This window comes from Pelodiscus sinensis, chromosome 1, assembly GCF_052426305.1.
Source record: "Pelodiscus sinensis isolate ZL-2025 chromosome 1, ASM5242630v1, whole genome shotgun sequence".
Taxonomy (NCBI): Eukaryota; Metazoa; Chordata; order Testudines; family Trionychidae; genus Pelodiscus; species Pelodiscus sinensis.
This window is the reverse complement of record NC_143052.1, coordinates 348,334,221-348,347,927: the sequence shown is the minus strand read 5'-3', so window position 1 is coordinate 348,347,927 and position 13,707 is coordinate 348,334,221. Positions and strand designations below refer to the sequence as shown.

Here is a 13,707-nt window from a genome sequence, read left to right as displayed (position 1 = left end):
GTTTGGCCTGGATGGTCATATTGGTCCCTTCTGCCCCTTAGTTATGAATCATCAACTCCCTTGGGGTTATTTGGCTGTACGTAACTGAGCAGTGACTGCGAACTGTCTTAAGTTGTGTATGTAGGTTAGGGATGTTAGACATTGTGTAACTGAATAGTCATGTAACCGCAGGAAATTTTAGCAGTTACACGACTATTCAGTAATCCCCAGTGGCAGAGCTGGCAGCTGGTGCGCTCCTGGCCCCACTCCATGGACCGGCTCCTAACTGCCACCACATGCTGCTGACAGGAGCCACTGCCACAGACCAGCCTCTGTCTGTGGGGAGCTCAGACCCCCTGTGGACAGGGGCTGCTTTGCAGCAGACTCCCCTGCTCCTCTCCCCCGCACTGCTGCCAGTGAGAGGGGCAGGCAGCACTGTGGAGCTGGTGGGAACAGGTTTTTAAGCCGGCTTCCCCCAGCACCAGCTCCTGCCAGCCCCCCCCCCGCCACCTCTGTAGGAGGCAGGTCTGCAGAGCAGGCACACGCAGGGAATCTGCTTCAAAGCTGGCTTCCTGTTCCTATTGGCTCCAGCCTACACCCCTCACCCTCTCAGAGACAGCAGCGCAGGGTGGGGGAGGAGAGGCAGATCTGGTGCTCCTGGGGAGCCTGCTGAAAGCCAGCTCCTCACAGGCACAGCTCCCACTCCTCTCCCCTTGCTGCCTCTGTATCAGAGACAGCAAAGGGGGAGTGTGTGCAGCTGACGAGATTAACCAATAAGCCCAGGCCTGTTGGTTAATCGTGTAGTCAATTACACGTTGATATCCCTAATCTAGGTGAGATGCCAAGATGCATATTTCACTGCTCAGCATCGTGTGTGGTACCTTACGAGGCACCTGGGTGATCTAACCATTGTGAGGAGTGCTGCAGATTCTTTATATCTTCCAGACGTGCTCAGAGTATAGGGCAGAGGTGTAAGTCCTAGTTTGCTAACTAAGGGAGGGAGGATGATTGATCAGGTGACTTGTCAAGATGAATAGAACATGGGTTTTATTCCTCTGAATGTCTTCGTTTTCAAAGCATGCTGTACGAGGATGATTCCCTGAGCTCTCTGACAGCTTTGCAATTAACTTAATTGTCTTGCCTTGCCTTCAGCCCTGATCAGTGTTCCAACTAGGGATATAAAATCCCCTTTAATTAGTTAACCAATTAAACATTATGTTATATTAACTGGTTAACTGATTAAATGGAGGGAGCAGAGGAGGCCCTGCCATGGGGTGGGCGTTTGCTCGCCCCCGCCGGTTATCTGTAACTAGTAATCATCACCTGGGAATGGTGATGCTTACCAGTTAACTATTCACATTCCTGGTTACCATGGGGCATGCACTAAATGGTGGTTTCCCTGTCATTTAAAATCTAAATCACTTGTGACAGCATTAGACAGGGACAGTTTCTCTTACAGAAAAGAGCTTTTTTTTTTTTTTTTTAACTGCTGTGTAAATGAAGTGTAGCCATGATCTTCTCTAGGCTTTAGCGGCTGCTCTTGGACTTGAGTAACTGGTTGCTTCTCCTCCCTAGGCTGACCTGTCCCGACTGTCCCCTGAGGAGAGATGGAGGTGAGTAGTGCATGGCAGTGGGTGTGGGAGGGGCAACTTATCTTGGATCTTAATTGCACTCCAGTCCTACTGTGGGTGAGCTAGCTAGCGGAAGCCACCAATGAACACAGTAGCGTCTAGTCATGGGACAGACCACTTGCTCTGCAGAGTGTTACTAATTTGTCCCACCACTTCTCTTAATCCTGCCAGTTTAGGTTGGCTAGTTAGGACTGGCCTCTCAGCCTACTTGAATGTTAATTGGCAGCAGTGTCCTTGAGCAGGGGTGGGCAAGAGGCTGCCAGTGGGCTGGATCCGTCCCGCCAAGCCACCGGATCTGTCCCACGGGACCCTTAGGCAGAGAACATCTCATATTTTTAAAAGTCAGTGGTTATCCGTTCTGGAGGGCTGGGGAGAGAGGAGGGAAACTTCTCATGCTGTTCCCGCTACCTCCCCCCCCCCCCCCCCCCCGTCTCCCTGGCAAAATCTCTTAGCTCCCAGTCTTTCAATGTCCAGCTAGTAGGAGCTGAGAATTTTTGCTGGGGCAGTGTAGGAAGCCTTCTTCCTCAACCTCCTCTACCCTTTCCCTTCATGCCCAGAACAGAGCCACATGGAGCAGCAAGCAGCCTGCAGCAGTCAGTCTGCCTCAGGTTTCTGCTGGTAAGCACCAGCCAGCCAGAGTCTGCCTCTGGCACCTCAGCCTCTCCCTTCCCCAACCCTCTGCCCCCCCTCCACATACCCAAACCCTCTGCCCCCTCCTGCACCCATAGTGCCTCCCAAATCTGGCACCCCAATCCGCTGCCCCAGATCACAATCCCCTATTACGCTAGGTCACATCCCAAAATCCTGCATCCCAGTCCCCTGCCCTAGGTCACAATCGCCAGGGCTCCCTTCCAGGGGTAGGAGGGGAGGGATGCCTCTGGCTATGCAAAGCTAAGGGAAAAGGACATTCCATCTGTTCTTTTTTGTCCCTTGATATTTCTGCTGGACATTGGTTCATGTGCTCAGGCCTCTCCCTCTAGTCATGAGGGCAGGGAGCCTCCTCAGCCACTAATACTGCCCAAGTCAACTGCAGTGAGGACACTTCAGACCTTATCTGTCCTGTCTGCACAGAGCTTGGGTCAATGAAGTGTCTGGCTTTTTATAGCTCCCGCAGGGGTCACCAACCAGTCCATTGGGATCTACTGGTACATCTTGGAGCTTTTGACAGGTGACCCTGAGAGGTTTGTCTGGGAGGCTATCAAGTGTTGACACTTCATCTGCCCCTCTTAGCACTGCCCTGCTGCTCCTGCCCTCTGCCTAGGAGGTGCCCCTTGCCCCTGGGAGCCCCCTGCTTGCTGTGCAGGGAACGGGAAGAAGAGGGGGGGGTGCACCTCCTTCCACCCTGTACCCCATCTCCATGGAGCGGGGGGAGGGGGACAGGATGGAGAGAGTTTGTTGGCTGCTTTTGGGAGTGGTGCAGGGCCAGGGTAGGGGTGAGCCTGCCTTAGCCCCCTGCACAACCACCCAGAAGCCACATGTGGTAAGTGGTGCCCAGCTGGAGCCTGCATTCCAAACCCCGGCCCCAGACATGAACCCCCTCTGGCACCCCAAACCCCTGCCCCCAGCCTGATAAAAATGAGTGAGGATGGAGTGAGCAGGGATGGGGCCTTGGAAGGGGTGGAAAGGAAGTGGGGCAAGAATGTTTAGTTTTGAGAGAGATCCTGGATGGCACTTAACTTATGCTTTAAAAACCACTGCTCTAGAGTGTGTGTGAACCAGGCCAGATTTGTGGCCTCTGCCTCTTCTGGCTTGATTACAGCAGCATCCTTCTCTGCCCGACTCCCCTGCACTACATCCTCCTCCCCACATCGCTTTCCATCCCCTGGCACAGACTCTTTCCTCCAACCCTGCCACACGGCTCTGTATACCGGGTTCTTGCTGATCCCACCCTGTGTACTCCAGACTTGACGTGCCTTGTTCTCGTTTCAGGGTCGAGCACGCGCGAATGCACGCCAAGCATCACGGCCACGAGGCCATGCATGCCGAAATGGTCCTCATCCTCATTGCCACGCTAGTGGTTGCACAGCTCCTCTTGGTACAGTGGAAACAGAGGCATCCTCGCTCCTACAACGTAAGCATTTCCCTCCCTCTGGCTGCAGGTGTTGAACGGGGCCGGCGTTTAGCTATGTAACCCAGTTCTATTGTCCTCCTCGGACAGCCCTGTGATGCAGAAGTAACCGTAACAGTGTGCGCATTGGAACTGAATGCAGGACTTAGGCCACAGAATACAATTTCCTTATTAGTGTGGAGGGTGTAACTCCTGGTTAAGAAGTTTATACCAAGTTGTGTTAGCCCAGGAGGAGCCTATGGAACAAACTGATTTCACACCTGGTCTTACTCAAAACAGTGTCAATGGAAGTCGGATTTACCATTGTCATTACTCAGAATAACTCCGACTATTTGAGGAGAAGCTGGATTTCCTGGTCGCTGACCTCAGTTGTGATTTGAATGCTCACAGATGCTTGGCCGATTGCTCCGTTTGCTGATTCCTCTCAAGCCTCTTGGTCACTCAGCAAAATCAGTGTCGGCAATCCTGGTGCATCAGATTGTATGCAAGGGATTACCGTTCTATACGTGAACGGGATTCTCCGCACTCTCCATTCTTCCAAGCCTCGTGATGCCTATTAACAGTGCGGCAAGAGAGCCTTGTTTCCCATGGGTGCTGGTTTTGCAAGCAATTCCATTTGTGTTGCAAAGACTTCGTGTCAGAAAAGGGTCTATATGGAGTAACTGAAGTTTAATGTGTACATCTGTTTGCGGGATGAACTCCCAAAATAAAATATCCATTCAGTGTGCAGCAGCAGTCAAACAAGCAATTAGAATGTGGGGAATCATTAAAAAAAAGGATATAGAGAATAAGACAGAATATCTTATTTCCTCTGTATAAAACCATGGTACGCCCACATCATGAATATTGTGTACAGATCTGGTCACCTCATCTAAAAAAAGATATATTGACACTGGAAAAGGTTCAGGAAAGGGCAAGAAAAATGATTAGGGGTTTGGAACGGGTCCCATATGAAGAGAGATTAAAAGGATTTGGACTTTTCTTCTTAGAAAAAAGGAGACTAACGGGGGGGAGGGATATGATAGAGGTCTATAAAATCATGAGTGGTGTGGAAAAACTGAATAAGGAAAAGTTATTTACTTATCCCACAATATAAGAACTAGGGGTCACCAAATGAAATTAATAGGTAGCAGGTTTAAATTTTTTTTTCACGCAGCACACAGTCAACCTGTGGAACTCCTTGCCAGAGGATGTGGTGAAGACTAGGACTTCAACAGGGTTCAAAAAAGAGCTTAGATAGCCATTGATGGACCTAACCTCCATGAATCTATTAGCCAGGATGGGTAGGAATGGTGTCCCTAGCCTCTGTTTGTTTCAAAATGGATGACAGGAGAGGGATCACATGATGATTACCTGTTGTGTTCCCTCCCTCTGGAACATCTGGTATTGGCCACTGTCAGCAGACAGGATACTGGGCTAGATAGACCTTTGCTCTGACCCGTATGGCCGTTCTTATGTTCTTAACTCTTAAAACGCTGTACAGAAGAAAATGAATGTGGCCCTTTTACAAAAATATGGATATGCCTCTTCTAGCAGAGTTGCACAAAGCCCAGTAGTTCATTACAATACCAGAGCAACCAGGACTTCTCCCTCTGCTTTAAACCTGCCCAGAATCTGTCTCATCACTCCGCTGGCTCAATCCACTGAAAAAATGTTGGGGAGCATAATATGCAGTTCAGATTTTAGGCTCCAGGGGTGGACAGCCAAGACTGTATCCTCTTTAAGAGGGCTGTGGGGGAACAGAGAGACTGCCAGAACTGGTGGAGTCCCATTCAGCGCCACTCTGCGTGTGAGTTTGGCCTTTGCTGAAATGCCTTTTGTTTTGTCCTTGCAGATGGTGACCCTCTTCCAGATGTGGGTTGTTCCCCTTTATTTCACAGCAAAGCTGCACTGGTGGCGATTCCTGGTGATTTGGGTCTTCTTCTCTGCTGTCACGGCCTTTGTCACTTTCAGAGCAACTCGGAAACCTCTTGTGCAGACAACCCCCAGGTTAGCATGAGCGTCTCCTCATCAGCCACATGAACCCAAAGCCAGGCACGTTTTTGTGCAGGCTGCCTCTGCGGGAGAGCAGCAGTTACCTGGCTTTATTCAATTCCCAGGCAACAGCTCTACTGCTGAGCTTCAGCTTTGCAGGTCAGCTTCCAACTCCCACAATATTCCCACCGTGTGGTGGAGAGTGATTCTGTGAGGGGTCCGCATCAATTGCAAACCTTAAACAGTCTCACTTGGTTTCTGCCCATGAACCATCTCTTTCAGGAGTGCTTCTAACATTGGTGAAAGCGAATCAGCTTCAAACAAAATCAGCCTGTCACTGAAATATTAATTTTCCCCAGAATCTCCACTGATCTGAGTGACTGGTGGAAAGCCTGGTGGATTGTAGCCCTGCAGGGCTACAAGTGGGACCCATGTCCAGCGTAGGACACGGCTATGACGTTCCATATGGGAGAGCAAGTGTCCGAGCTTGGATTAAAACTCTGAAAATCTGGCTCCCCGGCCAGTGGGCAGTCCACTAGCTCCCTTTCACCTGAGCACCTGAAATGTCCTAAGTGATAAACTTGCTGTAATTAGCATCTTAAAACTTCCCCGTGTGTTCCCTGACACTTCCTTCAAAGTACCTGTAAAATCCGGGGGGGTCTTTTGTTTTACAGGTTGGTCTATAAATGGTTTCTGCTGATATACAAGATCAGCTATGCCACTGGAATTGTTGGCTACATGGCTGTAATGTTCACTCTGTTTGGTCTTAACTTATTATTCAGGTGAGTAAATCTTTGCTGCTTATCTCCCTTCAAAGAGGTAAAATATCAAAGTTATGTCGAGCCAGGAGTTGGCTATGGAGCTTTTTAAACTGGGTTAGGAAGTAGAGCCATATATAAACCTAGTCGTGTCATCAATAATGTTGGAGGCCAAAGTGTTGGCTCTAGATCAGAAGTGATGTGCCAGCACATGGACCATTCAAAGTGGTCCACATATCATCTGCCCAGAACTCCACTTGCAGCAAGGATGCTCAGGTGTCTGACACCTTTATTCCTGTTCCTTCTGTGTTAACACCACCAACTCCTGCCAGTTTCTCCTCCTTGTGCATATTCATACCCAGTACTGGTAATGCTCATCCTCTGCTTATCTGGGAAACAGGAATCCTGTGTTACTTGTAAAACCAGCTCCGAGATACTGTAGGATTATAACAGGATGAAGGCTCAGACACAATCTAGAGCTGCATGATGGTTGGTTTTCCCCCTATCTGTGCTGTACTAAGCTGAGCTGATTTTCCCCCTTCGGCTCTGTGACTTGTCTCTACTTTGTTCTAAAGTTATTTGCCAACGTTCCTATCTCCAGCCTTGATGATCAAGGAGACTGGCTACCTTTTTCTCTCTTCTTGATGAGAGATGTTGAGTGCCTACAACTGCGACTAAAGTCACTATCTCTTAAATCCAGCTATGAAACACTGCCTGAGAACTTGCCACTAGAAAAAGCGAGAGGTGTGGTCCTAGGGTAGCCGTGAAGGGCATGGATTGCATGCACGTTGGGCAATTTAAGGATTGTAGAGTCTAAGGCCAGAAGGGACCACTTATGATCATCTAGCCTCACCTCCTTCTAAACAAGGCAGAGTCACCAACATGAGATGTTACCTTAAAGCATATTGCTGCGTTTAGAAGATGGAAACTGTTGGACCTTGTAATTACCAGGGTTTTAACATGGCCATCATTGGGTGGATATTTCAAGACTATGAACACTTACTTGTTCATGCCCATGAGGTTGCTAGCACAGCATGAAATATTGATGATGAGGCCTTTGACCCTGTCATACTATGTTTGTACAGCAAGCTAGCTTTGCACATGTTCCGTAAAGTGGCTTTGTTTGACTGAAGAGCTTATTTGACGTTCTTCTGCCTTTTTCACTGCAGAATCAAACCCGAAGATGCAATGGATTTTGGCGTTTCCCTCTTGTTCTATGGCCTTTATTATGGAGTGCTTGAGAGGGACTTTGCTGAAATGTGTGCAGATTACATGGCATCAACCATAGGGGTGAGTTGACATGGTCGCATCGTTTCCCAGAGATGTGGTGATTTTGTTTCTCTCACCAGTGCAGCTTTTAATCATCTGACTGTTTCTTTTGAAGTTTGCCTTCTGTAATGCTGGCCTTTCGTGGGCAAGGGCAGGGTCAGGAATGGTGACACCAAAACCAGCAGCTTGTTGAAATGTGTCTAAAGAGTGTCTAAGAGAGACCTATTGCCATTGACTCTAAGCACTGAGATTCCATAAGTCTCCTGTGCACTTCTGAAGACTGCAGCTTTTCTGGGCATCACACATGCATAAAGATTTAAGCCTTCATGTGAAGGTGGCATCCACCTTGATTGATTTGTACACCTTTACCGTGCCTTTTAGAAGGTCCACGTGGTACTACAGTTGAACCTTAAGTGAAGGACTGCCCTTTCCTTCCACTCCAACACTTCCCCATATACCTGTTCCACATAGCAGCCCACTGCACCGTCCTTTCTTCTTTAGTGCTGCCCAAGATGGCAGTTAGTAGAGTTGCCGAGTCAGGGTTCTCTGGCTCTTATCACCCTGCTTCTAGTAACGAGTCCTCCACAAAGGTCTGCGGAGGGGGTTATGGGAGAGGTCTTGGCATGCAGATCCTACTGCAAGAGACGGAATAAGTTTGCTTCAAGGGACAATCTGAGCTAGGAGATGCTTGTTAACCCCTTGGATTCCAATCCACAGGTTTGAGAGCTGCTGTTACAAACGAAGGGGCTGATCGTTCCCTTTAGAGGACTTGACTCTTGGGAGGCCACAGTTAGAGGCAGTTTCTCTACTACATGAACTGAACAGGCCCTTGAAGAAATGGGCAGGGCCTGTGAGATTCCCCCCTGGAGAGATGTGTATGTGAGAGAACCTATCCAAGGCCAAAGAATCCCAGTAGCCCAAGAAACTCTTTGGTATAGCTCCTCTCTTCCAGCTTTGCCATAATCTATTCAGCAGTTTAACTGATGTGGGATGGAATAGACCACACGTCCACATAGTCTAGTTCCTATTCTTCAGCTCTGCACTAAAGAACCTCTGTCCTCAGCAGTACTGTCCTCTTCTGGAAATCAGATGGTTGGTTGTCTTTCTCCCCAGCCTCCCAGCACGAAAGTATCTAAGGAGGAATCATAGAATCATAGAGCTGGAAGAGACCTCAGAAGGTCATCAAGTCCAGCCCCCTGCTCTAGGCAGGACCAATCCCAACTAAATCAACCTGGCCAGGGCTTTGTCAAGCCGAGATTTAAACACCTCTAGGACACTTGGACAACTGTGGTTTCTAAGCTAGAATGAGAATCCGTGGTTTTCAAGAGGTGACCTCTTACCTTCTGACCTGTTGATTCCAACTGAGGATATTCAGTTCCTATGATTGGTGCCTTTAAATGTTACCCCTTCCAATCCTTCCTCTCAATTTTTGGTGTATTAACCATGTCATTTGATCAGACCGAGGGTGCTGGTCCCAAAGGAAAACTTCCAGAGCTGATCTCACAGATAACACACTGTACTCGTGCAGTTCATATTCTTTTTAACTATGACTCTGTCTTCATAGTGTGAAACCTACCACTTCATGCAGCTGCCCAAGGGTTTTCCTGTCTTAACACTGTTTATGTCCATTGGACTGGGGAGTTCAATCAGCCTTGAAAAATTATTCACATCATGTCTTGAGCAAGGAAATTTTCTTTCTGATGGGGTTAGTGGGATCTCATTAGTGTCTTCATGATGAAGGCAGGACAAGTGAACTTCTTGGGCTGGGCTTGCTAAGTTTTCCTGGTAGTTTTGTGAGGCTGCCGTGCATGTTCATGGATTCTTCCACTAGCTGGCACTACAGCTCTTTTGTAGTCAGAAGAGCGAGTGAGCACATCAGGGAGACAAGGTGGTTAAGGTAATATCAGTTATTGGTCCCACTTCTTGTGGTGAAAGAGGCAGGCTTTTGAGCTGCTCAGAGCTCTTCTTCAAACCTGAAGCATCATAGCTTCAGTTCAAGGCTTCTTACTGTTGCTGAGCTATTAATGCTGCTAACACCTTAAATGAGATTGGAGATAGTTAAAGAACTTATGGGCCTAGGCCAGCCTCCCTGATGACTCAGGTAAGCTTTATCTGCTAGTGGTGTGTCCACCCTCCTGAGTAACACAGCAATGACCCGGCCATTGTTTGCTTTGGGAGACCACTCCACCATTTGTGTGGATTTCAACTCAGAATTTATCTTTAATTTCATGTCATTTAGGTACCAGCCTAAATAATCTCTTCCTTTTTGGCATTTCCACCCTACCAAAGACTTGTGGCGTTAACCAATGCTTTTACTTTTGTCGTCATAAACCTGTCTAGCTCCTTAACTGTGTGTTACCCTTCTTTGGAAAGTTGGAGGGAATTTAAATACTGAAGTGTCCTAAACGAAGTGCTTTTGTTGCCATATCAGTTGCATTATGACCTGCTCAGATTATAATAGCTGCACAGGAGTAAACTTGGTCAGTATTTGGATTGACGCATAAGAACTGTCATTATGGGTCAGCAGAACATAAGAAGCCAGTAGTCGTCCTTGTCCATATCCTGTCTGTGCCAGTGGCGGGTACCACCTGTCTAGTGGACAAATATAGAAGAACTTAACCATGGTAGGAAGCCTCTTTCTGGCCCCCATGAGTTAGCCTAAGGGTTTCTATCCCTTGTGGACTGTCTAATTACAGTCTAATTACCATTTACATCTACAGTCTCATTGAAAGCTGAGTTCTGTCTCAAAGATGTCTTGTGGCAGTGAGTGGCGTAAAAATAAGAGGTTTTTTAATACTTGTTGCCTTTCAGTTTAACAGTATGGCCTTTGTTCTTGGATTATAAGCACTCTATTCACCTTCTCTATACAAGGCATTGTTGTGTGTTCTAGCGTATTACCTCTTCATATGCAAGTCTTCCTTATTTCTCGTCACTCTTGTGGTCTTCCTCTGAGCCCTTCTGTCTCCGTGACTCAGGGAAATGCTCATTTATTTTTGATGACCCACAACTGGCTGCTGTTCCAGATCAGTGGTATGCCCTGCTCTGGAAAACGGCATTGCAGTCACTGGTTTCTGGTCCATTCCATGTACATTCAAACATCTTGTAGATGTGTTTACTGTCGTCGTTCATTGTGCAGAAGCTTTCCATTGAGCTGGCCACAATGACCCCTGCCTTTCCGAGTTAATTGGGATCCCCGAAACTTGTGCGTTGCTCGAGCTTGTGAGACCTCCCTAAAGAGCACCAGGATTCTGCAGGTGCAGAACCCCGAGAGAGCCTTGGTGCTGTGAACCCCGAGAGAGCCATCTGCCCTGAGCTGGTACCAAATCGATGTTCAGCCTGGTGCTAACCTGTGCTGTGCTGCTGCTGGTGCCATTTTCCAGCTGTGCCTGTCCTAAACACCTGTGGCTGTTAAAGGTCCCTGAGCACTCTTCATAGTAGATGCTGGATAGGATTAAACACAAGAAAAAGGACTGACGTCAGCACTGCGTGTCCTTTCCCTCATGGTGCTGAGATCAGAGCCATATCCTCTGTCTCGCCACATGCTCACGCGACTTCCCACCACTTCTTCCTGGGTCTGGCTTTCTCTTTTAATCCTGACCTGTTGTGCTCTTACCCACGTCACTGTCAGGACTGACCAACCCATCGGAGTCTGCACTCCCGCAGCATTTCCTTTGTGGGTGTTACTCAGATCTCCAATGTACATTTTCCTCTTGTGGCTGTTTCTAGATGCACTGTTCCTCTGTCTCAGTGCTCACATTGCTGAGGAACCGAGAGTTCGCTTGTTTTTCTGGTTCATCACTCAGTCAGGTGCATAAACCAGATAGACACCCCCCCCCAGGTTTACTTTCCTTTTTTAATCTTACGGGTGTCTTCTGATTGCATTCCACACCACCTCTCTCTATTTGAGCCAGGCACTGAGAGATCAAATTCCATCCTCCCTTTTCCTGGATTCTGGAGCCCAGAGATTGGACACTTTGCATTTTTTTTTGTATACCCATCTAGTTTCAAGAATAACTCTTCAGTGTTCCCATTGCGGTTACACCCCATATGCAGTGTTGGCTTCCATGTCCTAGCCGGCTCCCAAGCTAGTAATTTAAGGTTGTGAAAACCTAACTGTGTTTCAGTTTTGTGTGTCTACAATACTGAGTTCAGCCTCCAACCTAAACTGGAATTTCTTCTCAAAGCTGCTCCCGTTCAATCCTGGATGAAACCCCTCTCTTGTGCTGGTGCGAGGTTTCCATTCATGTTTATAAAGTGCTTTGAGAGCGTGTTATAAAAGATGCGGTGGAAAAGCGAGGACAGCCATAAAACCTCAGATTCTTTAATAGGTAGTCTAATAACATGAAAACTGGCTGCTGGGATTGTGGTTAGAAGACCTGACAGACTGACTCAGAGAAATGGTCCATTTCACCCAGGATCCTGTCTCCCGCTGGTGACCTGTGCCAGGTGCTTCAGAGGGAATGACCCGAACAGGACAATTATCCAGTGATCTAGTCCCTGTCATCCACTCCCAGCTTCAGGCAGTCAGAGGCTTACGGACATCCAGAATGTGGCGTGGTGTCCCGCACCATCTTGGCACTCTCAAAATTAATTCCTCTTTTGTGAGGTGGCCTCCAACTTTATCTGGATTAGCAGGGCTTGACAAACCACTGTTTCTACTCACCCGTGGCGAGTAGATTTCAGCCGGTCGCTCCGGTCGCCCCGTTCACCAGCGCCGCACGCATGTGCAGTGCCAGTCTGGTGCATGCACGGTGCGGGGCTGGCAAGTTGAGCCCTGTGGATTAGAATCCTTGGGCTACTTTTATTGATTCTCTGAAAGCCACTTGTGGCCTAAGGGTGGATTTAGTTCAGAGATAAGCTGCATGAGTGGCCCTCCTTCATCTCAGGGTGCTGCAAGATTGTAATCAACACAGGGTCTCCCAGGAGAGGGGAGTTTTGCTAACTGCACTTGCATACCTAGAATATGCGGGGGTGCCAATTGAACCATAGTGGTGCTGTGATAGGATGCAGAGGGAGTGCCCGGCTCTCACAGTCAATGTTGTGTGCAATCAGCACCCACCTCACTTTGCACGTCCTTGCTTTACGTGTGTCACTTTAGTAATACTGGTCGGAAATAACATGGACCAAAACCAGCAGAATCTGGCAAGCCTGCATGTGGGCAATGGGAAACAACATGCCCCATGGGTCATGAGCAGAGCCCCGATGAGCTGCAGGTTGCAAACCACAGATCTGTGACTTCTCGCTTTCCCAGAGACATGTGGACAGACTCCATCGTCCTTTGAGACAGACCATTCCTCCTGTCACAGAGTAAGGTTTTCACAACATGAGCCCAAGGAACTAGGGAACGAAGGCTTCACACCTTCCTTTCCAAGCTGGCCTTGCCAGTCCAAGCATCGCCTCTGATGTCAGGCAGTCATCTGTTACTGAAGGGACAGAAAAAGACCTGGGAGCTATTGCGGGCGGCTCAGTGAAAAAGGCTACCTTTGTGTGCAGTCTCCAGTCAAGAACACAGTATTAGAATACATGAGGACTGGAATAAATACTACTGTGCGGTTATATGAAGCCATTTTTTTTGCCCTGCTACAATACCATGTTAAATTGTGGGCACCCTTCTTCAGATAAGAGATTCAGAGACTGGTAACAAAAGTAGCTAGAGGCGTAGGAAGATTTCCTTACAGGAGACTGAAAAGGTCAGAACTTTCTGGTTTGGAGAGGAGTTAACCAAGAGGGAACAAGATAGCGAGAAGGTAAATTGAGCACTTCTTATAATACAAGAAATGGAGAATGAAACTGAAAAGCAGAACACTAAAACTGAGACAAGGAATAGATTTTACACCGCATAATTCACCTTTGAAACATCCTGCAGCTAAATCAGTAAGACCCGGAGCTTTAGATATGACTAATCCTTTCTTGCATTCTGCTCCTCTGCTCATCTGACTAAAGGTTACGGTTGAGGGATGATTAGAAAGTTTACAAACTTGGTTTCAAGATGTAAGCCAGATCCTCTCTCATACGGCTAAAGAAGAAA

At 48.0% G+C, this 13,707-nt stretch overlaps 1 protein-coding gene across 1 annotated transcript in view; it reads left to right on the top strand.

The window, feature by feature from the left end:
- Window positions 1-13,707, top strand: part of RNF121 (ring finger protein 121) — a 39,207-nt gene that overhangs the window by 9,629 nt on the left and 15,871 nt on the right. The window contains exons 2-6 of the mRNA XM_075919655.2: window positions 1,555-1,592; window positions 3,540-3,681; window positions 5,513-5,667; window positions 6,327-6,434; window positions 7,580-7,700. Of these exons, the coding sequence (XP_075775770.1) occupies window positions 1,555-1,592; window positions 3,540-3,681; window positions 5,513-5,667; window positions 6,327-6,434; window positions 7,580-7,700 (564 nt within the window). The remainder of the gene's footprint in view (window positions 1-1,554; window positions 1,593-3,539; window positions 3,682-5,512; window positions 5,668-6,326; window positions 6,435-7,579; window positions 7,701-13,707) is intronic.